Source organism: Poecilia latipinna, unplaced genomic scaffold, assembly GCF_001443285.1.
Source record: "Poecilia latipinna isolate Pla-1442-1.1 unplaced genomic scaffold, P_latipinna-1.0 Scaffold1188, whole genome shotgun sequence".
NCBI classification, from domain to species: domain Eukaryota; kingdom Metazoa; phylum Chordata; class Actinopteri; order Cyprinodontiformes; family Poeciliidae; genus Poecilia; species Poecilia latipinna.
In genome coordinates, this window is record NW_015113804.1 from 426,625 (window position 1) to 449,001 (window position 22,377).

General features: G+C 39.0%; 1 protein-coding gene and 1 long non-coding RNA gene across 4 annotated transcripts; one reads left to right on the plus strand and one right to left on the minus strand.

Moving 5' to 3' along the window:
- The first annotated feature begins 2 nt into the window (after positions 1–2).
- On the plus strand, positions 3–20,834 carry ttyh3a (tweety family member 3a). Of its 3 annotated transcripts, none has more exons than XM_015053619.1 (15): positions 3–857; positions 3,907–4,076; positions 5,960–6,071; positions 6,233–6,453; positions 7,682–7,777; positions 8,512–8,584; positions 9,242–9,317; positions 12,199–12,254; positions 13,347–13,439; positions 14,056–14,148; positions 14,716–14,852; positions 15,975–16,148; positions 17,343–17,418; positions 17,841–17,942; positions 20,037–20,136. In XM_015053619.1, the coding sequence occupies exons 1-14, from the start codon at positions 732–734 to the stop codon at positions 17,919–17,921; spliced, it is 1,584 nt and encodes a 527-aa protein (XP_014909105.1). In that variant the 5' UTR covers positions 3–731; the 3' UTR covers positions 17,922–17,942; positions 20,037–20,136. The 3 variants fall into 3 exon arrangements, with proteins under 3 accessions (XP_014909105.1, XP_014909104.1, XP_014909103.1); XM_015053618.1 differs by lacking the exon at positions 17,841–17,942 and having other exon boundaries at positions 5–226; positions 561–857; positions 20,037–20,834; XM_015053617.1 differs by lacking the exon at positions 17,841–17,942 and having other exon boundaries at positions 5–857; positions 20,037–20,834.
- LOC106960494 (uncharacterized) lies at positions 4,300–14,709 on the minus strand. The gene is made up of 3 exons (XR_001427578.1): positions 14,591–14,709; positions 13,312–13,314; positions 4,300–4,311 (listed from the first exon to the last, which is right to left on the minus strand). It is a non-coding gene; the product is annotated as an uncharacterized LOC106960494 (long non-coding RNA).
- Positions 20,835–22,377: the final 1,543 nt, after the last annotated feature.

Consider the following 22,377-nt stretch of genomic DNA (forward strand, 5'->3'; position numbering starts at 1 on the left):
ACTGTCGTGAACAGTCGCAGCGTTGGCTTCAGCCTCCTGCGCTCAATTCCTAGCTGGATGGAGAAGTCGGTCTGAATGAACAGAGAGAGACATCTGCGCTGGAATAAGTGTGGAAAAGATTAATTAAGAGACCGGAGAACCGACAAATCTGGACGAAAAGAAGTGCCGACCAGAATGCCAACTGGAACAAAAGAGACTACTTCTTCTTCTTGTCTTCCGTCTATCGGTGAACAGAACTAACTAGCAGCTAAAAGCTAGCTAACCTACATTGCTGTCTTAACTAGCTCTGAAGACTCGGTTGCTTTTGTTTTTTCAATAAAGGCATATTTTAAGTGAGCTTTAGCTCTTTGGAGTTTGCTGTTACATTACAACAGGGTGCTATAGTTAATAGTTCAGTGTTAGCAACAGTTAAAATAGGTAGACTGAGGAGGTTATTAGTTGGCTAGTTGCCAGTTTTAGTTAGCTCTTCGTGCTGGCGCTTGTTCAGCTGTTTCATATCTCACCAATGAAGTTATTTTAGTGTGTGTGTTTTTTTTTTTTGTTTTTTTTTACCTAAACAGCCACAACGAGCTGTCGTTAACACTTTTATGCTACACATCAACTGTTTTTGCGTTTCGTTTCCATCTTGGACTCAAACTGGAGGAAGTGGATTATTTTTCTTGTTTACACCTGAAAGCATCCTTTTTTTTTTTCTTTTTTGCTTTTGACTTGATCTCTGACTTTTCATCGCCATGGCAGCTGTGGTCAGCTACTCGCCACCTTGGTGGGTGAACCTGCTGCACAGACTTCCCCACTTCGACTTAAAGTTTCAGCAAACAAGCAGTGATTTCCAACCAGAAGACTGGACATATCAGCAGGTAAAATCCCTCTTCACACACTCGCCTCATTTAATTGGGAACAGTAGGATTAGGGCTTCTTTGGTGTACAGTTCACGGATCATGTTTGCAACCTGGAATTACAGATTAATGGTTTATTGTGACAGGTTTACACCTGTTTGTTCTATTTACCCTGTGATCCATGTTACCATCTGTGTGAACCTGTTCTATCCAGGCCTTGACCTTTTCCAGACACAAGCCAGCTGGCTCTGTTTGGGGTGTTTTCAAAACCATCCTGAAAGTACCTAAGAAACCACTTGTGTGACAGTATGCTTTAATCACATATTTTACAGCACACATGAATATTTAAAAATATGGAGTTGCTCTGCAAATACAACAAACATAGAAGAGTGTCAACCGGTCTGGGTTTTTAACCATGGGATTTAATGTCAGCGTTTTTAACCATGGGAAAGGTCAAAGTGGAGTCTACACAGCTTAGTAATCAGCTAAGTCTGGGGGAGGGGAGAGGAGAACTGGATTTGTTCACAAGTTCAGAAGAAATTATGCTTAGTTTTGAAAATCTAATAAGAAGTTTGGTGTTGCTCAAATCCCTTGGCTCATTATGGTGTGTTAATTACCATGCTTTTTTTTTTTAATGTTCTGGATTGGTGACACATCCAGCTGAGCAGATATTTGCCCCAATGAGAAAAAACTTTTAGCATCTTTTAAATGGGAAACTTTATCCAGTTTTTTGTTTTTGTTTTTGAAAAGGCAATAAAATGGCTCTAGTAAAATATTTTTGACCAAAACAACAGTTAAAAACATAATCTTAGATGAGAGTCAGGATGATTACAGAACAATCTTTTACATCACACCTGGACTGCAGACAGTGTTTGTGGATTTTCTGGGAGACAAAGTCACAAGATTCAGAGTTTCCTCTTTAATAGGAAGAAATGATTCATAAGCTGGAGAAGCGACTCATGGTTCCAGAGAAACAGGAAGATGGTTCCCGGACACGCGTTGGGGGTTTTATGGAGATGTGCTCGATCTTGTACAGGTATGCGGACTGGAAACTCGAGTTAATCTTAAGGCGTGAAGCAGTTTGTTTTCTTGTTTGGTCCTCCTTCACTTCACGTGGGCGTCTGGTGTTTGCTGCCAGCTCCGTTTATTTCCTCCAGGATTTAGTGGAAATGGTCAAGATGATCCACTTCTTTGTGTTACACAAGCCCTGTTCTGTGGCAGGTTATTGGATAGATGATGGATGATTTTGCTATGCGGTTTGAACAGCATGGCTGATTTTTGTGGAGTATTTAAATGCACATGTAGTTTAGCTGGTGAAATATGTGATTTCTCTCCCATCACAAGTTAATCATGACAGACGTCACTCGGCCACAGGCTCATCCCGTAAACCGGCATCGTTAACCTTCTGTGATGACATCCTGCTAATTACTGTTAACGCAGCTCTCCGCCCCGCAGGCTTAAGAAGACGTTTCAACTCGTCCAGATGGCCGAGCTGTCATTATTGCTTACAATGCAAACACTTCTTAATGATGCAACCTTGACTGACTGCTGTGTTGCAGTGTGTCAGAGATGTGTCCAGATTACTGTGCGTTTGCGTAGAGCCAAGAAGTCATCCGGCTACGTCTGATCAGCCAGTCTGTCACAATCGTGTGTCACAGTAGATGAAAGGAGCAGAGTTACCGCTCTTTAAAGGTTAGATCTGCTTGGTTTTTTAAGAACAGAATAAGTTCTCGTATTGAAATCAGCAGTCGTTAAAATTATTTGTTAGTCACAACGAGTCATTGAAGTGATAAAAATGGAGCAAGCAGGAGAACGCAAGGTTTTGGAAATCTGCCACAGACGTGTATCCTCAGGAGTCTGCAGCGAACACAGAAACCTTCTGCCTGACCTACATACTGTATGAAGTGTTGCTGTTGGCTGAGAGGTCTAACTATCACTGTACATCACTCCACTGTAAGCATGGAAATGCTGTCATTACAGTCTCATGAGTACCAGAGTTATTTTCCATGAAGATCCTTTTTTATGTTTTGTATATTGCAATCCTGTTCTTTTTACATATTTTCCCTCCAGCTGTTTTTTTTTTTTGCATTTAACATTGTAAATGTTAAATGTTATACCCTCAATAAGTAATTATTCATTATAATTTAGAATGTATTAATCATAACGTCAATTCTGATATTAAAAAAAAATAAACAATTTTGTTTACACAAACTTCATAATCATTTCATTAATGATTTCTGTTAGTCATTTTTATTTCCATTGCTTTGTTTTTGCTCATTTTGTTTATTTTTTTGGGGCTGTTTGAAATATCTTCCAGCTCCACTGTTGTGTTCCTTACAAATTAAAAGTTTATTCATTTTTAAGAGGCAAAGTTGCATTATTATATCATTACCATTTTATTACTTTAATATGGTCCCAAAACAACAATACCATAATTTATCACAATAATGTCTGGGACAACTTATAATCCAGCAAATTTGTTACATACGTGACTGCTGTTATTGTTTTAGCTGTGAATGTGTTTGTTGGTTTCAGGAGAACAAAATAGGCCAGCCTATAAAAGCCTGAGGATTTTTCTGACATATTTAGACATATGGCTATTTAATATCATTATCGATTTAACTAATTTAACACAATTTATACTGAAGACCTTCTGTAGTGTTTGTGTATTAAAAAAACAAGATATATTTGAGGAATAGTTGGGCTGTCCTCACATTTTTCCCACTTTGAATAGCTAAAACCAGACGATATCACACCAGGTCCATATGATTTGAACATCGTTGCTCAGCCTTTTGAAGTAAAAGTGAACACTTTGGTGAGATCAAAAGAGCAGCCTGTGGACTTGAGGAACGCTATAGAAGCTTTGAGTCTGGTAAGGTTTTAGAGAGGTTTCATGAGAACTTGAAATCAGCCAGTTCAACTGTAGAGGAGAAAGTTCTGCATAACACCCTAGTTCTGCCAGACCAAGCAAGTTTATTTCGCAATATTCCTGAACGCATACTGCAAATTTGTTGAAAAAGTTTCCAAAGACCCTAAAACATAATAATAACTCTGCTCCTCTTTCCTTTAGTCCATCTTGTTGCTGGGGGGTTTGGCGCTCGCCTGTTTGGTTCTGGACCTCCTGTTTCTCCTCTTCTACTCCATTTGGCTTTGCTGCCGGCGCAGCAAAACCTCGGAGCAGCCCAACGCCGACTGCTGCGGCACGGCCTGGTGCGTCATCATCGCAACACTCGTGTGCAGGTGAGTGCAAACTCATGACCGCGCTGGTGACGGTTCAGTCCACAAATTCGAGTTGCCAAGCATAATTAGCTTTTCATTTCACCCACGCTCATGATTCACAGTGTTACATTGCACTTTGATGTCACCACATGCTTGTGCGTTATAGCCCCATGATCACGGCAAGTGTTCAACACGCTGTCGGATTTTCAGATTCTCAAGCTCTTAATCGTGAAAGAATCCATCTTGCCAGATTCCACTCTAATTAAGACGCAAATGTTTTAACCAGGCAGTGTTTTTCCTCACTCAAACTTTAGCTGAACAGTATTGTTTGGTTGCAGGGGTATGGATACAATTTTCACAAAGGTGTGAGAATTTCACATCTGCTCATGTTTTCTGTCCTTGAACACGCCGTTGGTTTCCTGTTTTCCTCCTCCTGTTGATGGGCCTCCAGAGAGCAACCGCAGTTGATTCAGAGTAGCACAAAGAGCTCAGGGACCCAATGAGTACAAGAACTGCATCGCAATCACTGCGTCTCTGTGCGCTTGTACCCACGCACTAATGTTTTAGCCAAAATAGGAAGGGGGGTTGGGGAGGTTGACGCTACCAGTTTAGTTTCAGTGTTTTGTTTGGCTTATATTTCTATTGTTTCTTTACATTTAGTATGTTGAATGTTTTCCTAACTCCTTTCCAAATGCAGCAACAATCTGTAGGTTCATATGACATCAGGAAATATAATTTGTTTTTCATGTTATTTTTACTCACCATAGTGACAGGAAGAGATTAGCAGCCATACAGGAAGAAGGAAAACCCCCAGCTCCCCTCTGGCCTGTCAGTTTATCCATGCTGGTGCAAGATTGTAGGAATTTGCTTCTCCTTAATGCATTTGTTGAGACTAACTCTTATGCTGTTTGCCATATCGTCGTAATTAATATCAATTAGGGGTGCACAGCCACGATTTCTAAAAATTTTGGTTGATTACAGATTGGCCAATACATGCATGTGAAACCAATCTTATCCACCAGTCTTGTTTAACTCTGCAAATGTCTGAAAGTCAGCCACTGTCCTCTTTTTCTCTGTCGTGAAAGAGAGATGACTGGTGGACCCGCCCACCAAGTCACGTCTACAAGTGGGCAGTTAACAGTCACCCACTGTTGCCAACTTGGTGACTTTTCATCCTATATTTAGCGGTTTTTCAAACTCACCAAGAGACTTTTTTTTTTTTATTGGTGCAGACTAGCAACTAGCAACTTTTTTTCTTTGTGTTATTGGAGACTTTGGTGACGGTGTCAGTTATAAAAAGAAAAGTTGCTGTTGGCCAAAGACAGAATTAGCAGGTTGGGCTTTTTAAAGATCGGTTATCGAAAAGAAAACTGCATTCATAACATCGCAAAACAAAATACATTGAAGTTTGTCACTATAAGCAAGCAAATTGTAGACAAGTCCAAATAATATTAACAAGTTTCAAATGAACAGATAATAACGTAGCTCTAAATTAAGCCACCATTGCACAATTGTGTAAAGTAAGTACATCTTTTTCTGTTCCTGTACCTTTTTCTGCCCATGTAGCTGCCTGAGTCGTTTGAGGCCTGTCACAGCCAATGAGAGCTGATCTACTGCCTCACTGCAGCCTTTGTCAGCCTTAGCGTGGGGTTTTGGGCCATTGCTGGTCCATTCCTCTGTGTTTCCATGGTTCTCTATAGGGTCTTTCTGCTGAGGCTGAAAGGAGCCCGTTGACGGGGGTCCGAACCGACAGGGTTAAAACAGAGTTCACACGCCTCTCACCCTGCCTGGCTGTCCCCCACACTTGGTTTCTTCTGTGTCTCCTCTCTGTGTCTCATTTTTTTTTGCCAATCCCTCCTCCTCACTAGCCAGTCTCCCCTCCTCTGTTTTTGTCTCCCCCTCAGTGCTGGCATAGCTGTCGGTTTCTATGGGAATGGCGAGACTTGCGATGGAGTGAATCGACTGACGTATTCCCTCCGCCACGCTAACCGCACAATCACTGGAGTCCAAAAGCTGGTAAGACCACAAGGACAGTCATATGGACATGTCTAAATAATTCAACACTCTTCTGCTGTGAGCGTCTGTGGTTTCATTTCAACTTTGCAGTGAAATCCAGTATTTTTTTTTTTCCCTCTGAACACAATCATGTCCTCATATGTCCATGTGTTTTACGCTAGGTATATGATAGTACGTCGTCATTGAACCAGACAGTGGACAAGAATCTGCAACAGCTTGAGGGCCAGTATGCTCAGCATGCAGACTACCTCTCCATCATCCAAAAGCTGCAGGGCCAACTGGATGAGCTGGTCAGGCAGATGGTCGAGATTCCTTTCTGGGACAACAACCTAATTTCTCTGGAAGATTTGTCCACCAGCATCGAACTGTACGACTGGTATAGGTAAGGCCATAATAGTGCACTCCACAGAACGGCAGACGTTATCTTTTTATTATTAAGCTTTATGTGCAGACACTGAAACGTTAATGCACAACCCTGTGGAAACTCGATCTGCCTTTCATATTGAAAGCTTGTGTGAAATGATCTTGAGTGGCTGGACTCTCTTAAATTGATTTTCCTAGATGTTTATTGGAAATCTAAAGACGGAATTTATGTGGAGCCCAAATCATAAGAAATGACTTCAGCACATCATTAGGCAGCATTAAGCTTGCAGCGAGCTTAAAGGTTTTCTAATAAAAAAATACTCTAATGGAAATCTGGCCAGACGCCATTTACATGATACCAAAAGTATGCAAGTGCAGCAAAAAGTGTTAATAGAAATAACACTATTTGGACTGGTTATGTAATAGTAGGCACTCGGCTGCACATTCAAGGGAAAATGTAGTCCCTGGTATTTAGCTGCCAGCAGTTTGGTCTTTGCTCACCAACAATTTGTCTGCTTTATTAAAATTGTCTTATAATCAAGGGAGTTGAATTTATTCTCATTATTAGATTAGGGTTCTGATTTTATTCATGGTGCACTTCAATGTGACCACACAACTGAAAATAAGATCTGTCAGGCTGGACTATTGATTAGAAAAGCATCAGTTTGAGAGGTAAATAGGACTGTTTAGTGCTTTTGAAGTATCACTGAAGGTAAGGTGTCTTCAACACAAAATAAACTGTTGCTAATTGTTAATATAGGGTTAGTAACTGTCTGTGCCTCTAAAGAGACTCAAACTTTGCTTTATTTATTTATTTATTTTGCTTGAATTGTTGGCAGCACCCTCTGTTGAGATTAGCCTCCCTTTATGAATGTTGCTTTCCTATTAATCCTAAATTTAGCCGGAACTGACTGTTACCCATCACTATGAAGATTGAATGCCAATTAAACGGTTTGCACTAAAACACTATGTTAGTAGGTTTTAGGTTGTTGTTTTTTTTATTTTTCTTTGTACAGTGAGATACATTCTTCAAATCTTACTCCTGTTTTAATTCATATAACAAGGAATTCATTTCATGCATATTTTTATAGACTGGCATAATTAGATCTGAAAAACACCAATCAATTTTTATTGATAATTGCCTAGTAATTTACCATTTAATTGCCTAGTATGCCAGAATAGTTTTATGCAACAAATGTGTTCTCTCAGTGGTAGAAGGATCAAATAAAAAATGACTCTCTCCACAGGTGGTTGGGCTACATCACGTTGCTTCTCTTCGACATCCTCATCTGCCTTCTCGTTCTGTTTGGTCTCATTCGCAACTCAAAGGGAATACTTTTAGCGTAAGTGTCATCATTTGGTCAATGTTTCCTCACATTGTTGATCTGTTTTAACAAGGAACAAGTTTATAAGGCACAATAAAATCTCTGCTGCAGCAGGAGTTTTATGGCTCCTTTTTCTAAGTGTTTTTTATTTTTGTTTTTTTTTTTGTTGAGCGTTTCCTTCGGTTCCTTCCTGACCCCAGATAAGCGGAAGAAAATGAATGGATGGTTGGATTTCCTTCATATTGTCAAAAACTAACTTAGTATGGCAATAGTTCTGATAAATTAATGTTACATTCTGGATAAATGAATACTAACGAAGAATCTTATGTGTTGATTCGTCATCGTATGCCGAAATTTCAACTTCCTATTTCTTAAATCTTGCACAAAAATGTTCAGTTGACGGTGAACTTTGTGAACCCGCCTTTTTTTTTCTTTTTTTTTTTTTTAATCGTAGCCCCAAATTTTGCAGAAACCTAAATAAAACACCTAAGCAATAATTTCAATTATTTTCTTTCTTTAAAAATAGAACGGAATTGTATTAGTACTTACTTCACAGATGTCGAGCTCAAAAATCATTTCAGATTTATGTTTGTTAAATTGGAGCCTTATGGTAGATTCACAGAAACTGTTCAGTTTGACCGTGTAATTTAATCAGTTTTATTGTGTTAAGCCTCTCTTTATGGAAGTGTACCTCTTGATGCAATGGTCTAATGCTGCTGAAGCGTCTCCTGACCTCCTCTTGCTTCCCACAGGGTGTGGTTGTTCGGTGTCGTAGCTATTATTATCAGCTGGGTCTCCCTGGGGCTGGAACTGGCCGTTTCTGCGGTGAGTGTCTGCAGGGAACGATCTTGTTTACCTGGTGGAACTGCTCTGTTTAACACATGTAATTGTTCAATATGGTTTTTCTGCTAGAATCTTGATGAAAGTGAAGTGAAACACTCAAATGATCTCAGAATGAATAAAGGTTTCGCAAATTCCATTTTTAATAGACGTATTGTTATAGGTGTTGCTTCAGTAAAACACCTGTGTCCATTTTTTGGTTCACTTAGCTTTTTCCAGAAATCCTGAAGACTGATAACAATGATTAAAGCCTGGAATTGAAGCCTGGCAGCTGTTATTAGAACGGCAGCCGTACTGTTAAAGGGGAAGCTGTTTGTTGTGTTCTTCACTGAGAATATAATGTACTAAAATGCACAATAGAGCATTATAAATCCAGTTTTCTTTTTTCATTTACCTAGCTTTAATGGACGTCTAGTTTTAATGTTGACGCAAGTTAATCTTCATTTATGCAAATTAAGAAATTATGCATTCACTTTATAATCTTTGCCTCTTGTGCCTGAATTAGCATGAATAAGTGCTTTCCAGCTGAGATTGATCCAGCTTTTTCTTAATGCAATAACTTTAATGTATATTAATATATTTGTTTAGTGTTATTCGAGTTGATCAGTGACTAATTTCAGATCTGAATTTTCTTGTTTTCAGAGCTCGAGTGACTTCTGCTTTGCTCCTGATACATATGTTACCACAGTAGTTTACCAATATGAGGTCATCGATAAAGGTATGATGCCTCCTGTTATATTTTGATTCAGACACACACGACATGTAGTCATGTCTTAAAATTAGCAATGCAATCCATCATCTGCTAAATGGGAGTCTTATGATGAGTGAATCTCATCCCTTCCTCTCAATCCCCTGATTGTTCTGCGGTAATTAGACAAGATGACGTCTTTTTTTTCATCCACAAAAAGCCCCCAAAAATTGCTGCCACATCTGCAGAAAGGTCAAGGGGGAATGGGTTGCCATTTGAAATGGCACAAAAGCCTCTCTGACACATCTCACTGTAGCAGTGTCTCCAATTCGTTCCATAACAGGAGGCATGTCGCAGGACGGCAATAAAAGAGCCGTGGGTTTTCTTGTTTGTGTATGAGGGAGATGTGAGCAGGAAAGCAGAAGATCAAAGGCAGGAGATGAAAATGATGTTTTTTAAAATAAAACTGTTTAATGTTCCTTCTCAACATCAGCTCAGCTAAATGAGCTCTTTCCTGCTCTCTTCTGAAATATGATACCAGCTGAATGTAAGCAAACAGAAATTAAAACGTCGGCTGTAATTACTGTGCTTTTGAGGCAAAGTGAGGAATAAGAACAGATTTGCTATTTATTCAATAATCTGTATTATAATTATGCTTTTACATGTTTTCTGCCTAAAGCCTGAGATGAAATCATGTTTGAGCTTCATGCAACTTTTTCTACAGTAATTATTGTAATTTCTCTCTTTTTGACACAAGTTTGTTTTAGATTACACTTTTTTTTGACTAATTCTACATTATAATTTTGCAATGCACGACAAAACACTTAGCTATACAAATGTCTAACTCGTATCTTTTTTTCTTCCCTTCATCAGATTTTGCCTTTCTCTGTTTTCATCTGAAACCTCGATAGTAACAGTGTTTTACTACGCTATTTAACTTAGCACTTTCTGCTGCTACATATATTTAAACATGTATTATTATTATTTTACATCACATTCTCTTGTCCTACCTGTCTTGCAGCTTTCTAATCTGGGTTCTTTACTCTATACACCTAAAGCTATCTGCATTTCCTGATTTGTTTGCTTCAGCAGTTGAGATTAAGCTAGTTTAGTCGATCCTTTGCTTAGTTAGTTATTCTGATTAGCCAGTCTTTTAAAATTTCATGAAGTTAAAAATAAAATGCACATCAACTAAACAGCTACTCCAGTGAATCTATCAGTATTGCTCAGCCTGCTCATTTGGTACTCCAGCGCCAGATGTTTTTTTTTAATGACTGCATATTTCAAGACAGCAGAGATTAGCAAACTGATCATAAAAAAAGCCCATAAAGAAACAAATTTAAGACAATGAGACAGAGTCTAACCATTGTCTAAAGATTGTTCCCATCTGTCTGTTTCACTATTAGCTTGTCCATTTGTGACTTCAATCATGTTTCCATCCATTTGTCCATCATCGTTTAGTGATTAATCATGATAAATCAATAATTGAAATAATTGGCAACTGTTTTAGTAATAGATTAATTGTTACATGGCGTGTATAGACTAAAAAGAGAGGCTAGTTGCTGAAGGAATACTTGGTAATTAAATCAAAACTGTACAAAAAATATATACATTTTGCATTTCAGCTTAAAAAAATATGTCTTTCTGAAAATATATTCTACTGACATTCTCAAGTGGCATAGTTTTAGAAGTCGGTGAGTATTTGCACTGGATTATTATGTGGACCATTGTTAATATGCTTATTTATCATTAACATTTTATCATTAATGTGTCCAAAGCGACATTCACTGAGATCAGAGAATCTGCTCTTCCTATCGTTCTCGCCCGTCATGTGGGCTAACGGAGACCTGCGTGTGTGTTTATCCTTCCTGTGTCGGAAACATTCCGGGTGTTCAGTTGTGTTGCGGGCGAAAATAAATCTCCTGACTCGGCAGAGAGTTTGAATGTCACCAACACGTTATGCGTCAGTTTGGTCGCGGCGGTGTTCACGGCTTGGCTCTGTGTCGCAGTACTTCTGAGTCAGACGTGAAGGATTCCTCATTGACGGAAGTGCGTGGTGATCACAAGTCTTGGCTTCTAATAATTCTAATCCTCTTTGGTTCACTTTGTACTCCGAGCAGAATCCAAGTTTGGTCTTATAACAGCAATGACAGCGCTGATGATGTAACAGGTTTTGGTGTTTTTACAAAGCTATGTGCTGTAGGAGGAATTATACCTGCAATTCTCACTGGGTTTGTATTAGCTACAGGGATTTGAAATGGTTCATTTAACATTTATGCATGTTTTCTAAGGTTTGAGAGTTCAGGATTCTCTCATACATAGTTATATTGGTACTGACTTGTTGCAAGCTGTGACAAGTCACAAGATAACGGAATGGGCTTTTTCTGTGCTTCAACAAAACTTTAAAGACAGGAAACAGAGCTTAGTGTGTGTATGTTTATAACACTTTCTCAGAACACATTAAAGGCGAAAATACTCTCTGAATTGAGATTTTTCTGCTTTCTGTTCATTCGTTTTGCATTTACCTCCCCTTCTTCTCTCACATGGCATTTCTTTATTTATAAAACCCTCTTTGTTGCAGCACAACCAGATTAAACTCCATCAATGCTGCAACTCTGCCTTTGCATGAAATCTATCTGAAGTGGGTTGAAGTAGATTCAGGAGTTTCCACTGTGTTTTGTGACCTTCTGTTAAACTTATAGCAATAGTGACTGGTCAGTTTTTTCAGATACTTACCAAGATAAATGCCTTATCAACTGACTTTTGGATTTTGGTAAAATAATGACAACCAGGTGACAGTTATTTGACTGAACAATAATGCAGACATTGCTGAAATGGCAATTATGTTGTCTCGATCAAATCAGAATAAATGTATGCTTCTCTAACATGTTCTTATCTCTGTTCCTCTCAGAGGTCCTCCAGTACTACCTTAGCTGCAGTCCGGAGCAAACCAACCCCTTCCAGCAGGTTTGTTGGACTTGCATTTTACAACTGCAAATTTGTTTACTCTGAAATATTAGCTTAATGTGTTAACAACTCAAATCTAAGGGATGACAACGAAACCTGCTTTGATTAGCAATTTTTTTTTTCCATCCCTCTGCAGCAGTTCAGTGCGTTCCTTTCTCAGGGAGTTCATCTGATGCGCCACAGCACGTGTCCATGCTAATAGGATTGAGTCTGTGCAAACCGTACTCATTAAACATTTGTTTGCACACCAGCACAGTCTGCGCAAAGATTTTTTAGAACAGCGTAATTAATTTATTTTCTTGAATAATAGTTTTTATTTTATGATCCAAAAGGAAAACAAATGCAGCACCTCCAAATAACAAATTTGATTCAAATGAAAACCTTTATTGATCTCTACTAGGTGTTGGATGTTGTATCAATCCAAATGCACAACTTCCTCCATTTTGTGAAGTTCCCTTTTACAAGGAACAAAGATAAACCTCTTTCAAAACAGAAAGCAGTACTTCTGCTTCCTTATTATGATCTCCAGTGAGCTACTTGAGTACATGACACTTGTTTTGTTTATTTTGTTTTTGCCATTTTAAAATTGTTTCACTTTATTACTTATGACCTGTTCCCTTTGAAGTCTATCTACGCCTCCTAATGGCGTCTCCATTGGATCCGCTGCCTCCTGCACTAAGCTCTGATCTAAAGGTTTAAATGAAAATTTGTAGCTACAGCTTGGAGAAATGTTTTTACATATTTTAACTTTGGAGAAAAACCTTCAACTCAAAGCTTTGCCATGTTTCTGTGGAATATTCCTGTCGATGTCAGACTTGTTTCTCAAAATGGATTATCTGCGTCTTATACGTTTGGCCCACATCAATAAGTCAAAACCTTTGAGTGCTTCTGATGTCAAGGGCGTCTATTGTTATTGGAGTATTCATATATCAGAGTATAGATGCCTTTGTGCTTTTAACTATGAAATGCCTTATAGAACCAAAATAGAAATGGCCGCTGAAGGTTCTTAGTGATATTTCTGAGAATTGTAAAACTTTTATTTGCACACGGTCGTCACTCACTGTCAATTTTTTTTTTTTTTTTCTTTTTCAGAGGCTTTCAGGGAGCCATAAAGCATTAGTGGAGATGCAGGACGATGTGTCTGAGCTGCTGCGCTCTGCCACCAGAGAATACAAACAGACCAGGGTAAGATACGAGGAGCTGAAACTGTATCTTGGTGAAAGGAATCGGACTGCGCTCCAGTCGGGGGAGCTGGACCCGTCCATCATAACCATCAGCTGATGGCACACCTGGGGCCTGCTTTATGTCCATTTAGCTGCATTAGGCTTTCACTGGACCTTGTCCACACAGCGCTGGTATTGTCCATCGCTGGTTTTTACTCCGTTGAAGGCGGCATGAATGAGAGCTGACGTTGGGAACACAGCGGGGCACGTTTCCCTCTTCACCGACACGCACAGAGAAATGTGCTGAGGTTGTTCAAACTATTTCGTCAGGCAAGCTGATGCGTTTCCAGCTAAAGATGGAGATAAAATGTTGACTAGAGGAAAAATTAAAATTATCATGAATTAAAATCGGCTTTTCAGCTCTTACTGCTGTATATTTATGAAAGGCTGTTCCCAGATAAATGCGCTTTGAATGAATAATCGAGAAACGACTAGCAAGCAGGAACAGAAAAATGTTGCTCAAGGTTCTTAGCTTATTGTGTTAACTCTGAATATTTCTGATTTTCTTGGTGTTTCAGCTGTTCAGTTATGCTTTTTTTTTGTTTGTTTTTTTTTCTTCTTCCTCCAATTCTTCCCAGGGAAGTTTGGAAGAGATTCAGGGGATTCTGAACACCACTGAGATCAGCCTTCATCAGCTCACGGCGCTGGTGGACTGTCGCAGCCTGCACATGGTGAGCAGAGGCGACAAGCCGAGACGCCGTCTCGTTGTAGCGCTGCTCCGACCAGGAAACTGATTCGTTCAGGCAGTTTTTACAGCAGCTAACTTGTATAAAGGAACCCATCTTTGATGGCCGAGTTTTCACTCTATTTGCATTTTTGGTGTCCTGTACTTGTTTCTATTCTGCTGTGTTATGAATTCGGCAGTGCTCCCAGATTCATAAGTCCCAGGATGTTACATCCAAAATCATTTGAAGTTAAAACCATTTTTGTACAACTTTCTTGGTATATTCATGTATATTTCACATTTTCATTTCAGGCCACATCAAAAATCATGAATACACTCAAAGGACAGGTGGTAGCAAAATCTATCAGTGAAACCACCCATTGAACTGTTAAAATATGAATAAATGGCTAACTCTGCATTTCATGAGTAATTCTTTAAAGTTAAATAACATTGAACTTTTGTTCACATTGATGTAATCTGGCAGAATATAGATAAAAACTGCTTTGATTTGATTGATAAAATAATATTGAGACTTGCTGTAGGGATTTGACTGTGGGCTGAATTTGTCTTGTAGGACTATGTTCAGGGCATGACGGGACTGTGCTACGACGGGCTGGAAGGCCTCATCTACCTCTTGCTCTTCTCCTTCGTGACTGCGCTCATGTTCACCTCCATCGTCTGCAGCACGCCTCACACCTGGCGCGGCAAGCGGTGAGATATCGGCTGCCTTCGTGGAAAGCTCCACAAACGTGGACGTCCAAAAGCTTTCATGTCCAACTTGTACTCGGAATTGTATATGGAGTGATTAATAATTCAAAAGGAAAACTGATTAATAATTTATGGTTAAAAAAATAAATAAATCTGGCTTTCTCGGAGGGGGGGGGGTTCTTTAAATCTTGTACCAGAATGATCTGAAGACAAAAATCCATCCAGCCCAGAAGACTCCAGCTGCTTTCTCCACCTAATTGTGCCATGTTGGCCAAAATCTATCACAACCCTTCGCTTGATCTTCAGCAAAAATGTAACATTATTCAGATTTCTTTCTCCCATTAGCAGCAGGATAATGACTGCAGAGTTGTTACTTAGAAAATGGTTCTAGATTCCCCACATAATTAACTAATTATTCCTTATCAAAGGAGGGGGTTTGTTCATCAGTTTTATCTCAGCTGGTGCTTCCTGTCGCAAAGCAAAAAGCTTACGCTTTTACCAGTCTGTTGTTTCCAGTGTTCCCCACTAAGCTTGTTCAGCAGTCGAGTCGTAATGAAGCATGGAAGCTAATTATTTCAGCACATCTGGAATCGCAGCACAGAGGCAGGTTATGACTGGGATTTACAAGCAGGACCAACATTTCTTTAGGGTTTTGAGCCATAATTATGCTGTTTGGAATCAATTCCCAACATGCATGTGTGATGAAATCCATAGGGAAGTATAATAAATGCAGTGATGATGTCATAAATATGGTATGATGGAAGTCAAGCAGGTGGTGGCCTTGAACTCCAGGGGGAGACGTGCACTATTTTTATTTTCTAGGTTCCAGATTTTTATCTCGGCAGAAGCAAAATATATTTGCTGTGACCATTTTAGTTGAAACAGAATAAACTGCATTGGTATATTTTTACACATGAGGTTTTTATAATACCTCATCTTGTTTGTTTTTTTTTGTTTTGGGGGGAGGAGGGGTGGTTTTCAACCTAAAAAGGCTAAAAGTCGCAGGAGGGAAAAAAAAAACGTGACTGTGTGGCAAGTTTTTGCTCCATTGTCATCATCGAGGTAGATCAGAGGCACCCCCTGGTGGTCGTTTAAAATTCTGTTTTTTGTTTTTGCTTTCTGCAGGAGCGATGAGGACAGTGTAGATGAGTCTCTGAGCCCCGGCGGGCGGCAGACCCACGACAGCCTGTACCGGGTCCACATGCCCAGCCTGTACAGCTGTGGCAGCAGCTATGGGAGCGAGACGTCCATTCCTGCCACAGCCCACACCGTCAGCAACGCTCCGGTCACAGAGTACATGTAAGGTCCCACCTGCCTAAAACCATGCAACAAGAGACTGTAACTGAAAGCAGAAGTGGTTGACGATGCATTTGCATGCCATGTTCTTAACTCTGCACATTAAGGGAGATTTCTTTTTTTTTTTTTATTATTATTTCCTCTTGTTGTCAAGAGGAAGTTTATGTGACCCCAGAGAGAAGCTTAGTTCCCCCCATAGTCAGCAGATGCAGCTGTTTATCTCCAGCTGTGACGGTTGTGAAACCCAAAGCTCTCTGAGGCTCCATGCTAATGATACTGGGGGATGGGGATACTTCAGTTTCTAACTTTGTGCAAAACCTTAGTGGAAGCAAAGTTTAATGCCTTTTCTCTTTAAAATCCATATACGAAAATCTACACTACTGACATTTTGTGATGTGAATAACAAGACTTTATTTTTCTGCATAAAGAGAAAATGAAGTCTCCAGGGTAAAACAGCAGTAGTAAACTTGTGGCATAAATATGCATCATGTTAAACTAATACTATGTTGATCTCGATACCAAAGCCATCCACCTGAAATTGGAGAAACGAAAAAAAACGGGACTTTTTTCTGAAACTGATGGAAAAGGCAAGACTGAAACTGGTCAGAGTGACATCAGCATGGAAGGAGCTGCAGGGATTTCCAAGTACTTGTTTAGTAAAAATCTCCACTATTCTTGTGAACTAAAGATTAGGTTTGCAAAAAATATTTTCTTCGGAAGAAAGATATCCAGGCCTGGCTAATCTCTCCCAAACCTTAGCAGGCTAATGTGTCTGATGAAGCCTACTGTAGTTGCAATGTATGGGCCACAATTTTAAAATTGAGTGCCACCAAAAGAAGAATTCTAAAACATCTGAGTTTTAAAGCTGTCTTGTTACTGTCAGACAAAACTTTGTAATTGTTTTCTTATGAAAATCAGCTCCAGAGATTGTGTCTGTTGGAGGTTTCATTTTTTACATTTCCAGCAACTTTGATCAAATAGTGTGAATTTACATTTAATTTCCTGAAAAGGTGTATTTTTGGAGATGTAAGGTTTCTATCTGACAGCAGCAATAGTTGAAACAAATTCTGAACTGATGCATTATTGTCTCCTTTTTTACATCACAAAGACCTACATTTTAAACTGGTTGTTTAGATTTTTTAGGGTTATCTTTTAGATGAGGTTGTGTATTTGATGTGTGTGTGTTTTATTCTGCAGGGCTCAGAACTCCAACTTCCAGAACTCTCGCTGTGAAAACACGCCACTGATCGGACGCGAGTCTCCTCCTCCCTCTGTAAGTTTTTGCTTTCTCTTTTTTTTTTGTACCAGCAGACTGTTATACATCATTATCCTCCTATATCTTAATAAGTAACAGCAACTGTAGTGACCTTTAAGCAGGTGTGGTGTGTATTTTGCCCCTCAGCCCTTAGGAATCATTCACATCCATCAAACATAAGAGCCATGCTGTTTTTCTGAGCTTCATTAAACAAACCTCTGAGGTTCACTCCTGTGCTCAGGATTGTTTCGGTTCGTTCCCGGTAAAGAGTTTAGGGTTGACCTGAATTATTTAGCCTCCCGACACGCCCCCGGCCTTGGCCCCCTCCTCTAGAAACCCTGCTCTCCCTCGTGTCTGTGTGTCTGCTTGGACCTGGACACTGCTTTGTGCATCTGCTCTGTACTCTCTTCTTGTCGTTCTTTCTCTGCGAACCCATCCAGTTGTATTTGACTGCCGCGGACAGTAACAGCGGTCACTGCTGGCAGTTAAAGCCCTCGGAGAGTTCAAGATCGTTTTGGTAACTTCGTCTGCTTTACTAACAGGTACAGAACATGGCCGCCCGCCCGCCTCCCCACACCTGCTGGCCTGTCCTCCCTCTCTGTCACCTCCCAGAGTTCTGGCTTTGCTGACCCCATTCTAAGGTCCCAGTGGTGGGATTTTAGGGAAACCTCCCCCCTCATGTACCCTGCCCTCTCTTCTCTGCTGTCCTACCTGGTGTCTAATCTGATGTTTGTATCCCCCTCCTGGGCTGCATGTTTGCCTCCCCCACTCCCAAACCAACAGGAACATGTGAGGCTGCAACTCTTCCCTGAGTCACTGTGGCGTATGAATCAGTGGTGAAATTATAAATCTCTTCCAGCATTTTTATGCTGGAAGTATTTTCTTGAGTACTTTTATCGAGGGCCAAAAATGCTCCAATTCAATAACTAAATGATTGCTTGGGCCTAAGAAATCAATAAAAAAAATAATGCATTTATGTTTATTTTGGTATTCTGGTCAATTAGTATTAGATAACTCAAAGTGGAAATCATCACTTAAGGTTTAAATAATGTTAAAATCATGCTGTATTTCATTGTTTAATTATTTTTGCATTTTTCCTGTGCCATGGCCCATCATGAATTGATTGTGGCTCATTGAATATTTTCTATTTTATTATGCAGATCAGTCACTGTTTTCCCTGTTGAGTCACTTAAATCTGTGAGGAAAAACTGTTGCAAACCAAAAGTATGAAATACTGAATAATATATTTTTTAAAAACATAATGATTTCACATTTAAATTTTTTTTATCGGCTATATAAATTGTTGGAATATTTAAATACATAAAATATAAGTACTCATTAACTTATTGTGTATTTTCAGTTTATATCGCAATATAAATGTCTAACAAAATTTTTTCTTTATCTAATTGTTGCACTTTTGGTCCTCAACATGAATGACTTTATAATTAGTTTATTTTGTTTAAATAATGCATGGGTGAAAGCATAAGGTCACATTTAATTCAGCAAAAACCTTTTTTTTTTTTTTTTTGGTCTGACTTTTTTTAACTATTAATGAACTTAGCATTAGCTGCAGGCAGAGAGTGGAGGCAGAGGAAGGACTCTTTCTCTCTAATATAGAGAGAAACATCCACACAAACAGAGAAGTGTTTCTACATCTTGTTTTGTCTTTTGTCATCCCTCTCCTCTTCTCATCCTCGCCACATGAAGCCCAGGTGACAATGTGGACATTTTCAAAATAAAAGCTTTTTATTGGAGGCATTTGAATGCAGCCAGTAGTTTTACACAAAAGACCGTTGCAGCTATTCTCTTGATCTCATGGAAAAAATTACAAGTCCAGCATGTCAGAGATCTAGACAAAACCAGAACTTTGAATATCTGGTCTTGAATATCTGGCTGGAGTGCCACTATAATAACAATGTGTGTAAGATTCTACCATTCTCTTTCCTGTAGTATAAGTAATAAAAACATGCAGACCATGAAGTTGCAGTAACTTCATGGTCTAAATGGTTACAAGTTGATATTGAAAAGAGGAAGTTCTGGTGTGTTCTTTTTTTTTTTTTTTTTTTTTTTTTTATGGCATAAAATACATCTAAACCTAAATGCATCCAAGATGGCCGTCTCCACAGGAGTGAAATGCAGCCCCTGTCATGCTCGTTTTCCTCGCATCCGTACATGCATGGATCCGTTCCACCTGTATATAAATGTCTGACTCTGTCGGTCTACACACAGCAGGAAGAAAAACGATTCAAACTACAGCAGGGTTATATTGACTGTTCCTTTTATTTGTCTCCTGTAAATTTTTCTGTGATTTTGATTTTCCCATAGAAAGATGGTCTGTGCAGGATTTTCTCTTTTTAGTGTTTTGTTGTTTTTCCTTTTGCCTTTGTATTTTTTGTAGTTCTTTACAGTAATCTATTCAAGATTTAGTGAAATTCATGCATCTTTTTCATTCATAAGAACTCCAAAAATCTCTTTCTGTCTATAAAAACAGTGTGTTGCTGTTGAATGAGAAAATCCTACATTAGATTTAGTAGTTTCTTTTTTTTTTTTGAGACCAGACAGATTTTTTTTTACCTTTTTCTATATATGTATAAAGAGTAGAACAATGACCTATTTTCGTCTGGTTCTGTTTACAGTACACCTCCAGCATGCGGGCAAAGTACCTGGCCAACAGTCGGCCCAATCCCAACAGTCGACCCGATCCCAACAGTCGACCCGATCACAACAGTCGACCCGATCCCAACAGTCGACCCGATCACAACAGTCGACCCGATCCCAACAACTCTCCTGCTCATTGAGTCTCTCTGCTCTCCACCAGTCTGCAGCGCTGCACATCTCTGAAGCCTCTCCTCAACTGATCAGTCCCATTTCTTCTGCTTCCTGCCTGTTTTCTCTGTATCAGTTTATTTGAACCAAACATGCTTTCTCCTGCTTGGCTGAAGCACAACCAGAGGACATGCATCAGATTGCAAACTGTGAGTCAGAAGTACAGATATACACTCCATTGTTCGTTGTTTATCTTTCCACGGATCATTAAGGGTGCTGCGACCGAACTCCTGAGCTGATCCGATGGACTTGAAAGATTTTTTTTTTTTTTTAGCTATAATTCATGATGATATCAAAGTTGGCGGTTAAAGTACTGTAACATACTCTGTGTTTACTCTGGAATCTGTAGATGTGGTCTTTCACACTCAGCTTAGATCTACTTGTTCCATTGATTAGATTAACTTTAGCTTGTTAAGACTCTACTGTTCTTGGAGCTTGAATCGTACTGTACTTGTGGCACGTCCAACACACACTAACACACTTGGCTTATAGTGGCATTCTGTCTTAAACCTGTTGTCTGGGACCAGTTTTCCTGTGGTATTGCATGTTTGACCACAGTCTTGTTTCTTTCTTCTTATTGGTTGACTTAAAAAAAAAAAAAAAAAAATTACAATGAGCCTCGTTTTCACAGCAGTAGTTGCTCAACTTGTGAAGCTCTGACCTGACACATGTTTTATTTGGTTGAAAGAAACTAACAAGTCGGAATTTATTTTTCCAGCAGATGACTGTGAATAAGATAAGTGTGTGGTCGCTTTAAGGGTTTAAGGATAAGTTTCAGTTCCCTGTAGCTTCTTAACTGCCTGTAATGCTCTGTGTGGTTCAAACTGCTCACACACGCACACAAAAAAAAAAATGCAGCAGTAATCATCCCAGTAGGAGTTTCGACTTGATAAAAATGGCTTTTTCTCTAGAGGCTTTTCTGGAGAAATGTAATGCATTTGCAATGCGGTGCCTCAAATGTGTTTTAGCATTTATATAACACTCAGAGAAAGTAGTGGGTGCTGTGAAAGGATTGTGAAATCTTCAACTTTTTGTGAAAAAAAAATAAATAAATAAAAAATTGAAATTCTTTTTATGAAAATCTGTTGCAGCATGACGAACCTTCAAATGTGGAGTGAGTTGTTTTGCGTTTCAGCTGCCTCTGCTTGCTTCTTAAGATGTGATCTGTTGTAAGAAGTGATGTTGAGACTGTGCCAACAACTTAAGCACAAATATTTTAGTATCTCAGTAACTTTTTAGATGTTTTTTTTTTTTTTTCAACCAAAGGCTCCCGGGGGGCTGTGAAACAAAAAATGAGCCTGAATTTTTCAAAACTGTTTTTTTTTTTTCTTTGATAATTCACTGATGCAGTCTGGGTTTTGTTTTCTTTTTTGTAGTAGTAGTAGTAGTATCCATCTTTTTGTAATGTACAGGTAAAGATGATTACAAAACATTTCCGACTCTGAAATCTGAAATCTTTATTTTTTTTCTTTCTTTAGAGGGCCTGTGATTCATTTTAAGGCATTCCTTTATTTTACTTTTTAAAGAATTAATGTAAATATTGAATAGATTTGTCTTTTTTTTTTGTTCTTCTTTTGTGTAATAGACCTGTTTTTATACATAATTTTGTAATGTGTTCTTGTAAAGGCTGTGGTCATGTTGAAGCTTGAATGCTGTGTTTTGAAATTAAAGGAACTTTAACTGAAGTGCAGAGGCTGTCGGGGTCATTAATGCGAACAAATCTTGACACAGAACAAACACCAGGGAGCAGCAAAGCGTCGCTGCTCAGATCTTCTTGTGCAACAGACGAAGCTTTTTGTGCTTTTTCCAACTTAAAAAAACACATTTAAAGTTGAAGCTTGGGAGTCCTGAAAGTTAAAAAAGCACTTTTTTCCCAGGTGTACCTCAACACTGATCATGCGGGAATACATAAAAGCATTTTCATTTGTTTTCTTTTACTCCCCTTAGACAAATACAACTGTCAGAGAATTAAAAAAAGAAACATTTTGTATTATGACAGCTGCAGGCTCATGTTCTGAATTTTCCGCTTCCTTCTGATTCAACATTGTACGATTTTGTTGCTAATTTTCTGTGAAACTGCATTCTTATCTCTAATACATCGGATCAGATTTAGCCACCAAAGCATCTGCAGTAAAAAAAAAAATAATTCAC